General features: G+C 48.4%; 6 protein-coding genes and 1 non-coding gene across 7 annotated transcripts; 6 read left to right on the top strand and 1 right to left on the bottom strand.

Annotated features, from left to right (window-relative positions):
- Window positions 1-101: 101 nt before the first annotated feature.
- On the top strand, window positions 102-808 carry P170DRAFT_469369 (uncharacterized protein; the record flags this gene model as incomplete). Its single annotated transcript, XM_024852626.1, has 3 exons — window positions 102-260; window positions 310-465; window positions 521-808. The coding sequence occupies 3 exons, from the start codon at window positions 102-104 to the stop codon at window positions 806-808; spliced, it is 603 nt and encodes a 200-aa protein (XP_024709187.1).
- A 675-nt stretch (window positions 809-1,483) lies between these two features.
- Window positions 1,484-3,524, top strand: P170DRAFT_372461 (glycoside hydrolase family 2 protein; the record flags this gene model as incomplete). The annotated part of the gene is made up of 3 exons (XM_024845200.1): window positions 1,484-2,886; window positions 2,939-3,346; window positions 3,395-3,524. The coding sequence occupies 3 exons, from the start codon at window positions 1,484-1,486 to the stop codon at window positions 3,522-3,524; spliced, it is 1,941 nt and encodes a 646-aa protein (XP_024709186.1).
- A 367-nt stretch (window positions 3,525-3,891) lies between these two features.
- On the top strand, window positions 3,892-5,004 carry P170DRAFT_431655 (uncharacterized protein). The gene is made up of 2 exons (XM_024848087.1): window positions 3,892-4,325; window positions 4,406-5,004. Exons 1-2 carry the CDS (start codon window positions 4,164-4,166, stop codon window positions 4,988-4,990), a joined length of 747 nt encoding a protein of 248 aa, XP_024709185.1. The 5' UTR covers window positions 3,892-4,163; the 3' UTR covers window positions 4,991-5,004.
- A 3,882-nt stretch (window positions 5,005-8,886) lies between these two features.
- Window positions 8,887-10,512, top strand: P170DRAFT_372459 (intradiol ring-cleavage dioxygenase). The gene is made up of 5 exons (XM_024845199.1): window positions 8,887-9,289; window positions 9,343-9,495; window positions 9,545-9,687; window positions 9,737-9,902; window positions 9,950-10,512. The coding sequence occupies exons 1-5, from the start codon at window positions 9,040-9,042 to the stop codon at window positions 10,384-10,386; spliced, it is 1,149 nt and encodes a 382-aa protein (XP_024709184.1). The 5' UTR covers window positions 8,887-9,039; the 3' UTR covers window positions 10,387-10,512.
- Window positions 10,513-10,833: 321 nt separating this feature from the next.
- Window positions 10,834-10,922, top strand: P170DRAFT_t35. The gene has a single exon. It is a non-coding gene; the product is annotated as a tRNA-Leu (tRNA).
- Window positions 10,923-12,469: 1,547 nt separating this feature from the next.
- On the bottom strand, window positions 12,470-14,665 carry P170DRAFT_345986 (FAD binding domain protein; the record flags this gene model as incomplete). Its single annotated transcript, XM_024843534.1, has 5 exons — window positions 12,470-12,904; window positions 12,955-13,102; window positions 13,151-13,604; window positions 13,654-14,153; window positions 14,205-14,665. 5 exons carry the CDS (start codon window positions 14,663-14,665, stop codon window positions 12,470-12,472), a joined length of 1,998 nt encoding a protein of 665 aa, XP_024709183.1.
- A 1,510-nt stretch (window positions 14,666-16,175) lies between these two features.
- Window positions 16,176-17,540, top strand: P170DRAFT_469365 (uncharacterized protein; the record flags this gene model as incomplete). The annotated part of the gene is made up of 6 exons (XM_024852625.1): window positions 16,176-16,299; window positions 16,353-16,378; window positions 16,434-16,470; window positions 16,517-16,602; window positions 16,655-17,025; window positions 17,081-17,540. The coding sequence occupies 6 exons, from the start codon at window positions 16,176-16,178 to the stop codon at window positions 17,538-17,540; spliced, it is 1,104 nt and encodes a 367-aa protein (XP_024709182.1).
- Between the last annotated feature and the right edge of the window lie 50 nt (window positions 17,541-17,590).

Below are 17,590 nucleotides of genomic sequence, written 5' to 3'. Positions count from 1 at the left end.
CAATCTCTCTCACATCCTCCCCCATTCCTTCCCATAACTTGGCATCCTTCACCAGCCTTCCTTCTTTGCCATTTCTTTCCCGCCATATATAATCACCAGACATGGCACCGCTCGCTGCATTGAGAGCGACAGCTTCGGAGTTCGTTCACATACTTCAGCAGACCGCAGGTTTGCGTAAAATCCCCGGCTTTGACGCCATCCAGCTCGTCGTCATCGGCGGGTTTGCTGTGTACTCCCACACGCGTCATCGGGAAACTGGAGTATGACAGTTACCCTTACATATAAGCAATAAGCTCATCACAAATATAGGACCTTGACTTTGCAATCGACCCCCCGACCCTAGGAAGACCCCTGAAGAACGCACTGGTCGCGGAATATCCGTCTATCTTTTCTTTCAACGCGGAAAGATTTGTGATGGCGCGCACATCCGCACCCATTCAGATCGATCTGGTACCCGCTACTCTGGTAAGTTCCCTTCGCCCGATGATGAGACGCATTTCTGACTGTTCCGGTCAACCAGCTACCCCAGAGATCCGTGTCGTTGACTCCGCTGATGGCCATAAATCCACAGATTGTGCCACATCTGGGTCCGATAGATCTCATCCTATCAAAATCGGTGTGCTGTGGCACACGCAGTACAGACAACGCCAACTTCCAGGATACTGATGATGTGTGGAGGTTGATAAAAATGTTTCTAATCCATCGGAATGGTGTCTTGACGGCAAGCCAGATCAGAATCATGAGAGATGCCGACATATATCTTGTGACCAGTGCAGGCCAGTATAGATGGATCAACGTGCTGCCCTGACCAGGCATTCATCCGGTTGTCGCTTTTCTTTTCTTTTCTTTTTTTGGTTGGTTGACATGAGCAAACGATCTCCTTTTTATCATTGTTGTGTTTTTCTTCCATTCATTCATGGTTTCTTTTTTGTTTTGGCTTGCTTTCATTCGCTTTTTTCGGCTGTCTTTTGTTTTCGATGTTGACGAGAGTTCAGGGGAGGTTTGGTAGAATGTATGTATGTACTCGCAACTTTGCTTTCTATGATTTTTTCCACTGCCGCAAACCATGTCTTAATGGCAGTCACGTAGAATCTTACTTTTCGGGTAGACGGAAACGACTTGAGCATAACTGCCAGGGCTCTAAGATTGCGTGTGCAAGTAAAGCGAGATACAATATGACGTCGGGAAGCCAGACTCACTATCGTAAGGGAAGCAACCCAGTCTCAGTGGATGGAAATCTCATGGCTGTAAGCCTCTGGCTCGAAATAGGTCAATTCCTCTGGCCAGCAACGCTGCAGAGGGGATTGGGATACACGAGAGAATTGGGGCTCAACATGTCTCACCTGCGACCACGTCATGGACGGCGGGGTTCAGTGACGATCATCCGAAGCGCATCTCCGCTCGCCTCAGGGCCCCAACTGTCGACAACACTCTATTTCGTCTGCTTAACATGCAAATACCAGCCCACCAAACCATCCACAGAATGCCCGTTTACCCCCGACCGGATTTCCAGCGTCCCTCGCTCACCTGGTCCTCCCTGGACGGCCCCTGGGACTTCATCTTTGACGACGTCGACGTCGGCCTGTCGCAGCGCTGGCATCAGACCGGAATCCCCGCGAGCGCTTCCCAGCTGTCCAAACGCCAGATCCAGGTGCCGTATGCCTTTCAGACCCCCGCCTCCGGAATAGGCCTTTACGAGGCCCACGAGGTCCTGTGGTACGAGCGCACCATCCACGATATCCGCACGCCCGATGAACGCGCCGCCGGTCACACCTTGAAGCTTCGCTTTGGCGCCGTGGACTACGAATGTGCCGTTTGGGTCGATGGTCGCGCCGTCGGAGGACACCGTGGGGGGCACGTCCCCTTTGACGTCGACGTGTCGGATGCGTTCGCGAGCGCAGATGATGCGCCACGCCGACTGACGCTGCGGGTCAGGGACTCCACGGAAGATCTCACTCAGCCGCGTGGGAAGCAGTACTGGGGCCCTGTGCCGCAGGAGATCTTCTACACGCCGTCGAGCGGTATCTGGCAGTCTGTTTGGCTGGAGAGCGTGCCTCGTTGGCGACTGGGCGACAGCAGTGAAGGGACCGTGCTGCGATCGGATGACATCGACGGCGGGCAGCTTCATGCTCGCGTGGCTGTCGTCGATCGTCCAGCCTTAGTGGAGGGGTCGGTTGAGATTGAAGCCACTTTGGATGGGGTTGCAGTCAGTAAGAGCGTCGCGAAACTGCTGCGTGAGAAAGACTGGGTTGCGTTAGACGTTGACATGCGCGTTCCCGGCGCCAGCACGTTGCAGACCCGCGCACCGTTTAACGTCAAGGGAAGCTGGCGCAACGGCGTCGCTCTGTGGGCTCCCGAGCATCCGATCCTGTACGACGTGGCTATCCGACTACACAGCGCCCAAGGAAACCTGCTTGATGAGGTCAACACCACGACCGGCATGCGCCGTGTTTCCTGGCAAACCGGCGACGGCACCTTCCGATTGAACGATAAACCGATCTTCCAGACCCTCGTGTTGGACCAAGGATACTGGCCCGAAACGGGCTTGACGCCTCCGTCCCAGGAGGCGCTGCGAGAGGATATCGAGATGGCGCTGAAAGTGGGCATCAACGGGTGTCGGAAGCACCAGAAAGTCGAAGACCCTGTGTTCTACTACTGGGCTGATCGACTTGGGTTCCTGGTCTGGGGAGAGATCGCGAACGCCTACGAGTTCAGCGACGAGTATATCTCCCGGTATAACAGCGAGTGGACGGAGGCTGTCAAACGAGACATCAACCACCCCAGTATCGTGGCCTGGACACCATTCAACGAGAGCTGGGCCTACACCTCGCTGAATGATAACGTCGAGCAGCGGAACCACATCCGCTCTGTCTATTACTTGACCAAGTCAGTTTCCACCCATTTCTCTTTCTTCATTCCCAATCACTAATAAAACCAGAGCCCTGGACCCAACCCGCCCTATCAACGACAACTGCGGCTGGGAACACGTTCAAACCGACCTCACAACCTTCCACGATTATACCGACTCCCCTTCTCTTACCGCAACCTGCGCAGACTTCGAAAACGGGATTCTCGGCCAGAAGTCCAACCGCGAGTTGTTCGTTGGGCCGATCAAATCCGGCTCCGTGGTCCTCGACCCCGGAACGCAGCATAAACCCGGCGCACCCGTCATCTGCTCCGAGTTTGGCGGAGTAAATATCATTCCGTCCAAGGGCACAGCCGCAGGCGACAGGGACTGGGGCTATACCACGGCCAGCGACCCGGAGGACTTTCTTGGCCGGCTGGAGAAGCTGGTCATGGGCGTTGTCAAGGGCGGACATATTTGTGGAATGGTGTATACGCAATTGTAAGTCCGCATTTGACAAAAGTTGGTATGAGTGCTAACGAAGTGCAGGTGTGACATCGAGCAAGAGGTGAACGGGCTCTACTCGTACGATCGGGAGGAGAAGGTCCCTCCACACCGGGTCAAGGCGATCATGGATGCTGCTCACAAATATTATTTTGATCATGTCGCGCCAAAATAAGAGCTTCGTATCTAGCTAGAAATATTAGCTACCGATATCAATTCAATAGATATTATCTGCATGTCCGATGTCAGTCTCCATCCGAACCTTCCCACGGCAGTTTCTTTCTCCCCTCTTAGGGTTAGCCGATCCAGTGACTCGCCCATTTTGGCAAGCCTCATCGGATACAATCAATCGATCAGCACCAATACAAATGTTATCAAACTATGTGCGCATTGGTTGAATAACAGCGGTAGCTGAAACGAAATAATTGTTGATTGAGCAGTCGGTGGTTAATCATACGATTCCCGCTCAGCCATACAGATTTGGTTTGCATTTAAACACGATTCATTCCCGCCGTGTGAGGGTGAATTAGCTTGAGCTCATGCTAATTTATTTTTGTCGACTTTTATATCCCTGCATAATCACACATTTTTTCTTTTTGCCGATCGGCCGTAATCGCCCGCCATGCAGGGGTTGCAAATCGACGAATTGAAAACCCCTCACGCCATTCTCACGAAACGCCTCATTCATTTTTCTTTCCTCCAACCTTTCCGTTATTGCCCTATCTGTCCACGTATTTGCTCGGAATCCCTCCGGATTACTTCTCATTGATTTTCAACTTGCGTTTCAGTTCTGTTGATAACAATATCTCTCACTATGCGAGGACATCAAGTGTCTCTCCGTATCGCCCTCCCTGGCCCCCATCATACAGCTTGGCTGCCGACCATCTGCTACGCAATCTCTCTAACCACTACGACATATACGTTGGGAATTTCTCAGCAGTTACTACATTTGATTCAAGGCCTGCTATCCAATTCGGTAGGTGCTATATGTTCGGATTGTCACGATTCTACTTTATTTGCCAGTTCTAATTCATTTTGAACTTTGCTTTTTACCAGAACAACGAAAATAAACTACTTACAGGTGCATCGGCTTATTTGTCTTCAGTGTTTTACTGGATATTGATGTTGTTTCACTTTCTCGCCTTCATGTTCCTAGTGTGGTCTACTATTGCGTCAGTCGAGCCAAAAGCAACGACGGAGCAAAGGCCAGAGATCGATAAGGCCGATGACCCACTTTTCGAAGAGATACTAGATGCCTCGGGCGATGATGAATGCAATAACCAAGAACATAATCAACTTGTGCTGGCGGGACAAACGCCAGAACATGATTCTGACGAATCATTGTCTTATGAAACCGAATCCGCTGAAGCCCAGTCAGCCAAAACTCAAACGCAGTCCAGATGTCAACATCCCCTGTCCCTCGAAAGATCAAATGGAGCCCCGATGCAACGCAACAATTCTGAAGATCTACCATCAGACACTGATACAGAAGATTCTGTGACCTTCTGTGGAAATATTCCATATCTGCCACTAGTCCCGCTGAATATCAAACAGGCTCTCGCATTGGATCAGGTCGGAAAGGCTCTCAATTCAGTCACAGATTTGAGCAAGTACAGAACGAACAACGAGATATACAGATAACTACTTAGATATACTATTATTTATAATTATTCCAGAGCTTTGTATTTAGTTTTACAAATTTTATGGTCTGAAATCTATGATAATTTTAAAGAGGAAGTTAACTTGCAAGAATTTATTTTATTCTCTCTTACTAAGGGTTTTCATAATATAATCAAGATCTTGCGAAAGTATTTTCCGGATAAAATCAAGCAAAAAATTAAATCTTTTGGGTTAAGAGCCGCTCAGATTAATTTTTTTTCTAATTTCAAAACAGTCTAGCGATACATTCGGGATGATAAGGATTTTGTCGCGTGTAGTATTGAGCGTGCCGCGAATAATAACTTAAGTAACATTATACTTTTTTTTAATAGATCTATTTCCCGCACCTCTGCAGCTATAAATAATCTTATTTACCCGGCGATTTTTAATAAGTCAAAGAATATTATCAAATATTGGCTATATTATGGCGCTAAAACGAGACAAAATTCAAGATCCGGTCTAATTTATATTATTACGGAAGAAGGAACTCCCGAGATAATGTTTTTTATATTAATCTGGGACCAAATTATTTATCCTAAAAAACTAATTATAAATACTCTTCTAGCAACTGCTCTTGAGTCCGAGTAATTATTTATAATTAATATTCTTCTTACACGCGGTGCTAATACACTCTAAGTGGATCTTAAAGCAGCTGTTTTGGATAATTATAAAAGTATTTTCCGCAAAATTCTGAAAAAAAAAAGCAAAAAGACAGGGTAGACTCCTCCTGATGCTCTCCAAGAAGCCTGTTTATATGGCAGATTAAAAAGTGCTAAATACCTGCTTGACTACAGCAGCGAGATTAATCCTAAAGACATAACTGGAATAAATTATTTTTTTCTTATAACAGTTAGTATCAATCACCCTAAAGTTGTTAAATTCCTTATTTCGCGGGATGTATTTGTTAACTTGTTTAGATTTTTCGGGAATGTACTCCAGACAGCAGTATACTAGAATTATTTTAAAGTAGCTAAGATCCTTATTAAAAATAATTTCATAATTAATGCGCAGAAGGGGTCATTGCCGACTTTATTAGTTTTTATAATTTAAAAAAATTATATCGAGATAGCTAATGTATTTTTATGCCATAATACATCAAGGGATAATATGGATAGTTACGAGAGACTAGTATTCCCAAACAGAAAGGCTTATTATTAATATTTTAAGTAAATTATCTATTTCGTCTGTTTAATAATTCTGTGGATATTTGCTCCAATAGTACACCGAAGCTGAAATTAAGGTATCTCGCGTATAACTTGTTATTACATAATAGGAAGAAGTTTAACTCACCCCAGTTAGATTTTATACCTTTTTAGGTAAGCTCCTTGAAGACAATATATCTGAATTAAGTCTTTTATCCCTCTTTCCGAATTTATATTATGCCTTTCTAGTTCAGTAAAAATATACTTAAATAAGTGCTAAATATAATAGTTATTTACCCACGGGCCACAGTTAAGCCTAGTACTGAGTACTATTACGGAAAACTTACTTCTAAATCTAACCATTATTTAAATTAAGCAAACCTAATATACCTTAAAGAATAAAAGTATTAAAAACAATCTCCCAAATACCTTAATAGTTGTGAGTAATAAGTTGACGTTTTTATATCTTATTATATACACTCGGAACCAAGGCTATTAATTTATCTTTTTTTTGTTTCGCTATTTTCTCTGTAGTATTAAGCCGGATTAGATAAAATAGCACAAAGTTGAACCCCTTCATTCTCAGATGAAGCTTGGTATTATGGTAGGCTTTGGGATCATATAACACGAGATACATCGAATCTGCTCTCTTTTGCTATTCTTTATCATGTATTCATATTTTATTCCTGAATGTGATTGTGACTTTAAGTCTTGCTCTTCAAGTCTGTGACCAATTCCCATAGTTTACATTAGTACGTTCATGTTTGTTATTGTATATTTCCGCCAATGCATTAGTATGAGATGCAGAGATATATATTTCCCGTGCGACATGCTCGGGGAACATCTCTATCATGTCTCTCTTTACAGTATATAATTTATGAATAATATTGTTCCGCTCAATAATCTGAAGTTCAAGTACTATTCTTTGAGTAAAGTTGAACATTGCTGCATGCGCAGTTTTTGTTCAACCCAGACCGGTGTTGGTGATGTCGCAGCAATGGTCAATACCAATCCTAGCACTATGGCTTTTGCGTATAAGATAATGCAGTTTCAAAATTACCTAGACTAATGTAAAACCTACAACGAAAAGATCCATCGTTCTATTTTTATCAAAAGCTTGCTGTGAGACGAAGAAGGGAACAAGACAAAACAGAAACCTGATGTCCAGCATTTTACAAATGAAGACATTAAAGGCCGGGCATTCTTACGCCGTATACCAGGCACCCTTCCATTTTCGCTCTCTCTATCATTCATTCATCCTTCTATTTCCAACACTTGATAATATCTAACACATGATTCGTCTGCCTAACCCCAGTCCGTCATACTAGTCGCTGATGTGATCTATGCCGTTGTTGTTCTCATGATTCCTTCCTTTTTGGAGGATCGGTTATGGATGGTGTGATAAACACGCAGCCCCTGCATTAGATTAAGCTCCCGGCCCCATTATAGATTTAACTCACCGGGAATAGTCGGTGGAGAGCACTCCGGTGGATAAAACGATAAGGTAATGCAACTGAGGTTGTCACGTTTACAACGCACTCCGGAGTACGCTGTTTCCCTGGTAGTGCGAAGGCCTGGATCCTGATTGTTTCATTGGAGTTGACTATTACGTATATCCTTGTTCATTTCATATTAGAGATACTTTGTAATAAGAATAATGTTCTGCCTTGGAAGGCGTGATGGTTAGTGCAATGGGGTAACAACCCGAAGTTGGAGAGCGTGGCGGTACTTTCGTAGTGATTTCTGCGGACATGATGTGATGGGGTAGGAAGCTTCTCGAAGTCCAGACGGACGGCAAGCGATCCAAGCGCAGTCTAAGGCGTGTAAAGGATGAAGCATGAACAGACTCACGATGGAGGAGCGCCAAGACCCGCGGCGGTTAGGGCTAGCCGGGGGGCTGCCGAGCTGACGAATCCTCGGGACTTCGCCTCGGTTGTTTTCTCTTATTCTTATTTTCCCTCTTCATTATCGTTCCCTCTGTTCAAGGCTGTCCATGCCAGTAGCACAAAAAGTACTTCTTTCGTTTCTCAATTCTAATCCCATCTACATGCGTACAATGTATACACTTCGGCAGCGAGGATCCTCAACTACCACCCACTCTCGGAGGAGATCCGCCCTGCCAAGCATCTGCTGCGTACTCCGCAGACAAGAATACGTACGCCCTGCGCCTACCGCCAGGCACAACTAGGAAAAGATCGCCTCTTCTGCCACAGTGCCTCCTTCTAGGAATGGGGCATGGAGTCCTCCCCCACAGTCCCCGAGGAATTTCCGCAAATAAGCGTCGAGGTATTCCTCATTGCGCAGGACCAAGCCACCGACGGTTTCTGGATGATGAAGCTTGGCCCACGGAGATTTCAGCACTTCCCGGACGATAACGGATAAGGTTAATGAGTTTAATGCCTTTAATGTTGACGCCTAGCGGGACCTCCACCAGTCCTCGTCAAACCGGGATAACCTTTGCTGCTAAGTCTGCTAGGGCTCGGGTTTCCCGGTCCAGGCCCCAAAAATGCTTCATATCGATCATTTTGGAAACTGACTAGCCCTCCTGGGTCGCTGTCCTGACTGGCCGCGTCGTCATCTGATGATGATCCCCTTCCTAATCCTGACTAGACACTCTCTAACCGATGGATGGCACTTCGACTCCTGTGCTGAAGTTGATACTGGATGATCAATTTCGACACGCTCATTTGACGGTCGAGATGGGGCTCGTGCTGCCCCTCAATGCGTCAGCCGATAAGTTTGTTTATTCTTAGCAGGTGAGCTTGTTCGGGGTCGAGCAAATCGTAGATATAAAAGACCTCCTTCCCGTTGAGATATTCGGCTTGACAGAACAATCATCCTCTCCATTCATTCTCTTGTCTATCATTCCATCGCTCTCGCTATACCATCATGGTTCATCTCGCTTCCACCCTTGTTGCTGGCCTGGTTGGTCTGGCTAGCATTGCCTCCGCTCATCCCGGCCATGACCATAAGGCGGAGGCTGCGCATCGTGCGGCCTTCCTGAAGCGCGCTCCCGTCCACTCTCGCAGCCTGGACCAGTGTGCCGACAAGCTCCGCGCCCGGGGCCAGGAGAAGAAGAACGTTGCTCGCCGTGACCGCATGGTTCAGAACATTCGTGCCAAGAAGGGCGTGCAAGCTCGTATGTTCAGATTTGCCTTAACAAGAAGTCAAACGCCTAACACTGTCCTCCAGGTGCTCCACTCCTTAAGGCTCGTGACCTCGACACTGTCCTTAACACCACCCACCACTCTTCGCTGGACGTCAACCTCTCCACCGACCCCGAGGTTCTCTTCGCCTCGAACGCCACTTGCATCCTCGGCCCCGATGTGACCCAGGGTCCTTACTGTATGCATCCTTCAGATAGACGCTGTTCCTTGTATACTAACGGCAGTAGATGTCACCGGCGAGATGATCCGCAGCGACCTCACCGAGGACCAGGAGGGTGTCCCTCTCTACATGGACATCCAGATGATTGACACCAGCACCTGCGAGCCCGTTCCCGAGGTCTACGTTGACTTCTGGCACTGCAACGCCACCGTACGTGCCTTCTCTTCCTACCAGCATCAACTCCGCTAACCAATCACAGGGTGTCTACTCTGGTATCTCCGCCAGCGGCAACGGCGACTCCTCCGACACCTCCAACCTGGACACCACCTGGCTGCGCGGTCTGCAGAAAACCGACAAGGATGGTATCCTGCAGTTCCAAACCATCTTCCCCGGTCACTACACCAGCCGTGCCACCCACATCCACAGTAAGCCACCCCTTATCCTCGAGCCTTCAACCCACTAACCCTCCCAGTCCTGTCCCACCCCGCCAACGAGACCACCGTCAACCACAACAACAACACCATCAGCGGCCTCTACACCTCGTCGTCCTCCTACGTCGGCCAGCTCTTCTTCGACCAGGACCTGATCTCCAAGGTCGAGGAGACCGCCCCCTACAACACCAACACCCAGGAGCTGACCACCAACGCCGAGGACAGCATCCTGTCCGAGGAGGCCGACACCATCGACCCCTTCGTCGAGTACGTCTTCCTGGGCGACGACGTCTCCGACGGTATCTTCTCCTGGATCTCCATCGGCTTCGACCCCTCTGCCAGCACCGACGTCACTCCCGCCGCCTACCTGACCGAGGAGGGTGGTATTGAGAACGAGAACTCCGGCGGCATGGGCGGTGGCGGCGGTGAGCCCCCCAGCGGCTCCGGTGCCCCTCCTTCGGCTTCCAGCTCTGCTTAAGTCTGAGACTTGAGTCAGATTTGGTCGGGTAAAATGTATAGTATATTTGTTGGATTCTGAGGGGATGGGTTGTAGTTTAGCGATCGGGTGTTCGATTGCTTGTCATTCGTTTGAATTACTTACTGGCTTTGTAATTGACATTGCATTTATATATTGAATTGAATTCTCTTCTGAGCCGGGTCATATTATTTTCTGCGTCGCTAGTATTTAAGATTAAACAGTTATCTTTTGCATTTTTTGTCAATATTAGAAAAACAACACTCTTACCCATTATCCTCCACTCTCATTCCAAAAAAACTCTACATGGTCTTAGAACGATTATCCTCCATCTTCCAACACCCTTAGACCCTCCCAGTCAGCTCAAAAACCAAGTATAGACAACAACCAATTCAACAACGAAGCTCAAAGTCCTCAGTTGTGCCTTTTGGCAAATGACATTCCTTAAAAGGCAAGGTGGCCGAGTGGTTATGGCGTTGGTTTTAGGTCCACTAAACCACCAATGAGAGATCGCGCGGGTTCGAATCCCGTCCTTGTCATTTTGTTTTTTTGGATTCATGACATCTTCTGTGCCGGCGGTGATCGCAAGATTTTTCTTTCTTTCTTTTTCCTTTTAACTCGGTGGTGGCGAATTCGGTGGAGCTTTTGCCATGTAGAATTGAGTTTGCCCGTGGACTTTTCTGCTTCTCGCCACTGCCTCAGGGGTTCGAAAATATACTCCCAACTTCATCTCCCGTTAACACCAACAGGTGTTGCCCTTAACTACTTGGCTATTCTTTCAATGTCTACAGAAAATCCATCTATGTAGTTGCAACGTTTCAAGCTACTTCCCACCTACTTCAATCCCTTCTCGAATGCAAAATGGAAAGCAAGCCCAAAGAAGAGACTACAGCCACACACCTCCACTATGGGGACATAGACTCGACCAAGATTACAAGAAGCGAAACACGATGAATAGCAACAAACCAACCACTAGGGAATGTGTCATGTCTTTTGTTTTCTATGCGGGCTTCCCAAGACGCAACCTGTTCTTATATGAGAGCGAATCCGTACAGGTCTTTCAATGCGTCTTAATTAGGAAAATAGAGGTTCCGGCATGGATCAAGAGGAGTTCTATACATGTCTTGTATTCTGTACGCGAGCAACTAAATAAGCTTATCTGCATCCCCATCAACGAATGCCATCTGCAGATCCAACACCTCCAGCACGTAATGACGCAATCACTGCACCGTGATAGAATATAGGTTTGTCTGACGAAACAAGGTTGCCTATTTACGCGGGAAGTACATTATATGGTGTGTGGCTGAGACGAGTGAGGTGTGTCTGCATCATGGTTCTGTGGAGTGGGATATTAATTTCGTGAACCTGCAATAGTCGGTCAGTTCGTTCTAGAGTCTATAAGTGCTAAAGGGAATATATCGAGTATGATTTGCGAGGGATACCTCCCGTGCTTTTATAGCCAACACGTTGCTAAAAAAAGACTGTGATGTATAGAGAAGAATAAAAGTACAGACGATACACATGCAATCAATCCTCTTCCAAATTTTGTTCAAGACCCTCACCGAGGTACTCGACTCACCCCGCAGATGTTCCAATGGCAAACATAAGCCACTTTGGCCACCGCCAGCGGCAACAAACGAGGACCACATAAACTCTCGCCATCAATGCGTTTAGCATCGGATAGAACGCCTAGGCTCCATTTTTCCAGTCATTGGATCGCCGGTTGGTATGTGGACAAGGGCTGGGTGGCTGGGACAACTGCGAAACATCAACAGGAAGAAAGCAGTGTTATATACTAAGAACAGAAAGGTGTTCACGGACGAATAGTTGACCCGGGGACAATAGGGAATTCTCAAAAGTTCAAAATAAAGTGTACAAGGCTACAGGGGCCATGTGTTCACTATCACAGGGTGTGTTGTGGGGTTACACTGAAGAAATGGTTTAAGTTCGTCGATGATATGCTAGCTAGTAAACTACAAGTTGGTCTACGAGAACAGAATTCTTAAACTAAAATACAGATTCAATGATATAAAGCTCTCAATACTATACAAGCAATCCTAACACGACTGTCCTCTAAATCCAATCCCTAAGAAGAAACAGGACACAGCCGTCCATTATTATTCCACGAATAAGGCAGCGGATCAGTCGTCCTAACCTCCCAATCCTCAGCCCCAACAGCCGTCAAAGCAAAGAACAATCCCGTAGGATCATACTTCTGCTTCAACGCATACAGCCGCGGATAGTGGGAGCCATAAAACGCCTCCTGAAGATTCGGCTCCAGAAGGTCGGCCTCGCTCATGTAGGCGCCTGAATCTGGGGCAATGTCGCGCAGAGTATCCATCCAGCTGGTGACGAACTCGGTCGACTCCTTGACTACGTCCCAGCTGGACGTGGAGTTCCATTCCTGGCCGACGATGACGTGGGCGAGGGCGTCGCGCCAGGCTGGGAGGACAGAGGTGTCGGTTGGTGGGTCGACGGCGATACCGGTGCCGCTGATGTGGAAGCCGGCAATGAAGAGACCCTGAATCTGGTTAGTGAGACACGGGGGCTGAGCTAGGGGGGTAGACAGACCTGCTCGATGGCGTCTCTGTGCGCGATGGCGGTGCGGTTGCGGAGATCGTCGTCCTGGAAGACCTTCCGGGGCATCAGACGAGAAGCGGTCTTGACGACTGCGGTACCGCCTGCTTCCTGAGGGAAGGCAACGACCCAAGCATCGTGGCTGGAAGGTGTTAGATTGCGACGGTAAGATGGGGAAGGATGCACGCACAAGTTGTCAGCGTGGTTGTACCACGGAGTATAGGTGATGTTCAGGCTATCAAGCTTGCTGAACCACGGAGCAAGCAGTTCTTTGGTCTCGGCAACAGTCATGTTCGGAGCGACGAACGACTCCATACGGAAGTAGTAGTCGGTGCTGCCGGCATAGTCTGTTCCGATCATGAAGGCAGAAGCACCGACATAGTAGTATCCATAAGTGCCGGCATCGACGAAGGACTCGAAGTTGTCAAAGTAGGACTGGACAGCGGACCAGAAGTACTCAGGTCCAGGAGTGTCACTGATAGTGAAGTTGAACGTAACAGTGGTAGTGGGCAGCTTGGGATAAGCCTTAACGGTCCAAGACGTCACAACGCCAATGGTGCTGCCACCACCTCCACGCATCATATAGAAGATATCGGAATTGTGCTTGGCAGTGGCGGTGACGTAGCGGCCATTGGCGAGAACAACTGAATATGAATTAACAAAAGTACAATGTCCAGACAGAAACAGACATACCCTCGAGAGCAAGGACCTGATCAGCACCCAGACCGTACAAGCTGCTCAACGGGGAGTGACCACCACCGGCAGTGTATCCACCTCCTAGACCAACCGTAACAGCTTCGCCACCAATGACGGTGACATCGTTGGCCTTGGCGTACTCATATGCCTCCCAGACCTGAACACCAGCACCGAACTTCATGGCGGGGCCAGTGTAGCCATTATCGGCCTTGAACTCAGGATAAAACGCCTTGTCCTTGAGCCAGTGGGTCCAGATGGACAGAGCACCCTTGCCAGATGCCTTGCCGTTGAAGTCATGACCGGTGTTCTTGACCACCAGACGCAGGTTCAGGTTACGAGCGAAGTTCACAGCGAGTTGGATCTGAGCGACGCTAGACACGTTGACAACGTAGGATGGGTATGCTCCCATCTTGCAGGTGTCGGTGTAATTGAATCCCGAAGCCATGCAGGTACGGCCCTCATACAACGGCAGCATAATAGAGGTGGGATCGCCCATGCTATTGCGCGTTAATTATCCGGCTGATTGAAACGGAAACTGGAATACTTACTGCAAATCGGAAGAGGTCCATTGCGAGGCAAGCTCGGTACACTTGTCAGCATCGTATTCAGGCCAGTCGGGATAGCAGACAGCAGCCAGAGGCGACGCTTTAATCAAGCGCTTGCCGAGGAGAAGATCGAAAATGTCCCAGACCAAGTCAATAGGCCACCAGAAGTCGCCTGGCATGACCTTGCAGCTGTGTCTGGCGCCGCGCTTGGAAACACTTGGATTTGAAGAGCTGTCCGCGAAAGCGAACATGCTCGAGAGAGTCTCGTTCTTCAGTGTGCTTGCCACATCATCCAGACACTCGTCCGTCAGTTGGACGGTCTCACTGCTGAAAAGGGACGGGGCAGCCGTGGCACTGGTAGTAACAGTAGCTGCCGCTGGTGTCAGAGAGCTGACAGCTGTGGTGTCTTGGGCGACGACAGATGCTATCACCGTGGTGAGCCCGCTGACAAGGGCACCCTTCATTTTGCCTGCAGAGAAATGTATCTCGCAAGTCAAGGCTGCCACAAGAAGAAGTCGAGGGGAGAAATTAAGGCCAGGAACACATCCAAACCCAGGCGAGAGCGCTTGAACTATTTAAAAGTTGGATCTGAAGAGTACAAGGCGCGCATTGTGGCCATTCCACCCACGTGGATGGATAATCGTGCGAATCGTCCGATGTCTCCTTAGTGCTGGTACTGAATCCTCTCGGTGAACTAGTCAACGTCGCTAAGGGCAGAATGGATAGTCAATTCAGAAGTCATTATCGGAGTACGGAGTAGTGCCACAGAAGTGGAAATGACTCCATCGACTAGTAGATGTCAATTGCGCACTAAAGGGAGCTAAGGCCGGCGATTAATCTATTTGAGCCTCTCGGCTAAAGGGCACCTTGTGGCAACAAGGCTGTTATGCTGCTGATGAGAGTCCAAAAATCTCATTGCACTGTGGAAAATTCCAGATACCGATCAGGAAGAGAAGGATCCTGGCTAGCGACTTTTGCCGGGCCTATAGTTGCACGATTCCGAGTTGGATACTAATGCTTTGCCGCGGAGAATGAAGAGAAACGGAGGATCCATATAAACGCGCTAAGAGTTCTTGGGGCGGCCACTAAAACGACACACAAATCCTCCAATTTCTGAACAGACCATGTGGACGTCGCTCATTTCCCGATTTCACCTGTCATGTCTATCCCTTTCCACATGTGGTGGCCACTGTCAATCATCCCCGGAAAATCTGTATGAATGCCCCTCTTGCTCGCATGGTCCGTGATGAGCCATATGAAGTGATGATTATGAAGCCTCAAAGAACCGGCTTATCACGCCCCAACAGACAGCAGTGGCGCTCTCGGTACTCGACAAATCCTTCAAACTCTAATACCGAAGACGTAAGAACCTGAAATTGGAGTGCAATTTCCTTTCGTTGGAATCCTACAAGGGCTGCATTAGCTGCAGTTGCTAGCCGACGTTAGGCCAAATTAAAGCCTCGTGGCGAACGTCCCGGAACTTCCGAAGCCCTAACTATCGCTATTTTCTGTCGCTTCTTTGGATGCCGAGGCTATCAGGCAAGGCCGGTGAAATGAAGTACTCCGTAAAGCACTGAGACATGGTCTAGAACCCACTCTCACGGAGCACACTTCGCTCCGGGTGCTAATTCCGCCACGATAAGACACCCTCGAGTGGTCGGGTCCGAGAATTAGTGTCACTTACTCCGTTCAATTGTTATGATCTAAGAATAAGCACCGCGGAGGGCACAATCCCTGCACAGGTCCTGCCCCAAGCCGGAGGATGATGGGTTCCAGAAAATTGAGAGTGCATGTGCGCAGGATTACTTCGCCGAAGGATCGCAACATCCTTGGAAAAACGTGGTCTTGATGTACCTAATAATTAGGCGCTTCTGTATATTAAACGAAATGAGATCGATCTGTCTCCCATTATAGAGGGTCATTGATCCGTGTCTTCTATGCTGCGTAGCCATACGGTTTCTCGCAGACTCTGAAATGCCGCCAACAGACAATTTGCAGTCTCAGGCTATCGGTCTGATTTTCGGGTTTCCGGCCGTTGCGACAGTTGCACTTGCTTTGCGTCTATACAGTCGAACGTTAACAGGGACATTCGGAGCCGGTAAGGCTGTCTGCTCTTGACTTTGCTTTCTAATGCTGGCTAACGTGAAAAAGATGACTACGTGATTTGCTTTGCGGGGGTAATCCGATCCTACTGACAGGCATAGAGATTCTTGAACTGACGCGTCATCGCAGGCCCTCTACTGGGCAGAAACTGTGACTTCATTCTATGGTAATCTTATTGAACTATTTGAAACGAATTCCACTAAATCCAATAGTCATCAAATACCAATTCATCGGATACCATGTCTGGGACATTCCAGAGAATCCACCCACAGTGCTGGGAGCCAAGTTCGCCTATATGGTAAGCACTTATGCAGGAAGCCATCGCTACAGTCCCTTAATACCAGAGACAGACCGAGCTTCTCTATAACCCGATTCTCGCCCTCGTAAAAACATCCATCCTGCTCTTCCTCCTACGCCTGACCGGTCAAAAAACAGCAGTCCGAAACACGATATGGGCGCTACTGATCTTCAACGGCCTCGCTATGATCGCCACCTTCTTGGTCACAACCTTCCACTGCTACCCTGTCGCGGCGAACTGGAATCCCACTGCATATCCCAACGCCAAGTGCGTCAATTTCGCGGACTTTGTCACCGGCACGGCTTCGGTGTCGATCGTTACTGATGTTCTCGTGCTGATGCTCCCGACGTGGATCGTGTACAATTTGCGGATCCGACGCAAGCAGAAGGTTTTGCTGATTGGGATTCTGTCGTTTGGGCTAATGTAAATCCGTCTTCATTACTGCTTGAATTCCATGGCTAATATAGGGCGATTCCAGCACCGTCATATCCGGAATCATCCGCGTTATTCTCCTCGACCGCTACGACCGCCACATGCCCGAAGACTACACCTACTCCGTTCTCTTCTGTATCTCTACCATTGAAGTCGGCCTATCTTTTATCGCCGCCTGCGCGCCGTCGCTCAAACCGCTCGTCATGACTATCATACCCAAGATGCTTGGCACGAAGAGCCAGAGCGGAGACAGATATAACGGGACATATAGTCGCAATGGGCCTGGGTACGCATTGGAGGATCGGTCGAAGATGTCCCGCCGGACTTATCATGGGCAGAACACGACGCAAATAGAGGGAGGCGAGGAGGCTGGAGTCTCTAGTCCTAGTAACCATAGTGATAAAACGGGGATTTTGATGACGACGGAAATGGAGGTCCGATGGTACGGGACGAGACAGGTGAATGATGGAAGTAGTACGGAGAGTCTGATGCAGCCTGTTAAGTGAGGTATTGTGTCTGCAGACTTCTTTATATCTTTGTGTTTGAGTTTCCTTTG

This window comes from Aspergillus steynii (genome assembly GCF_002849105.1).
Source record: "Aspergillus steynii IBT 23096 chromosome Unknown P170scaffold_1, whole genome shotgun sequence".
Classification (NCBI taxonomy): domain Eukaryota; kingdom Fungi; phylum Ascomycota; class Eurotiomycetes; order Eurotiales; family Aspergillaceae; genus Aspergillus; species Aspergillus steynii.
This window is presented reverse-complemented; position numbering and strand designations above follow the sequence as displayed.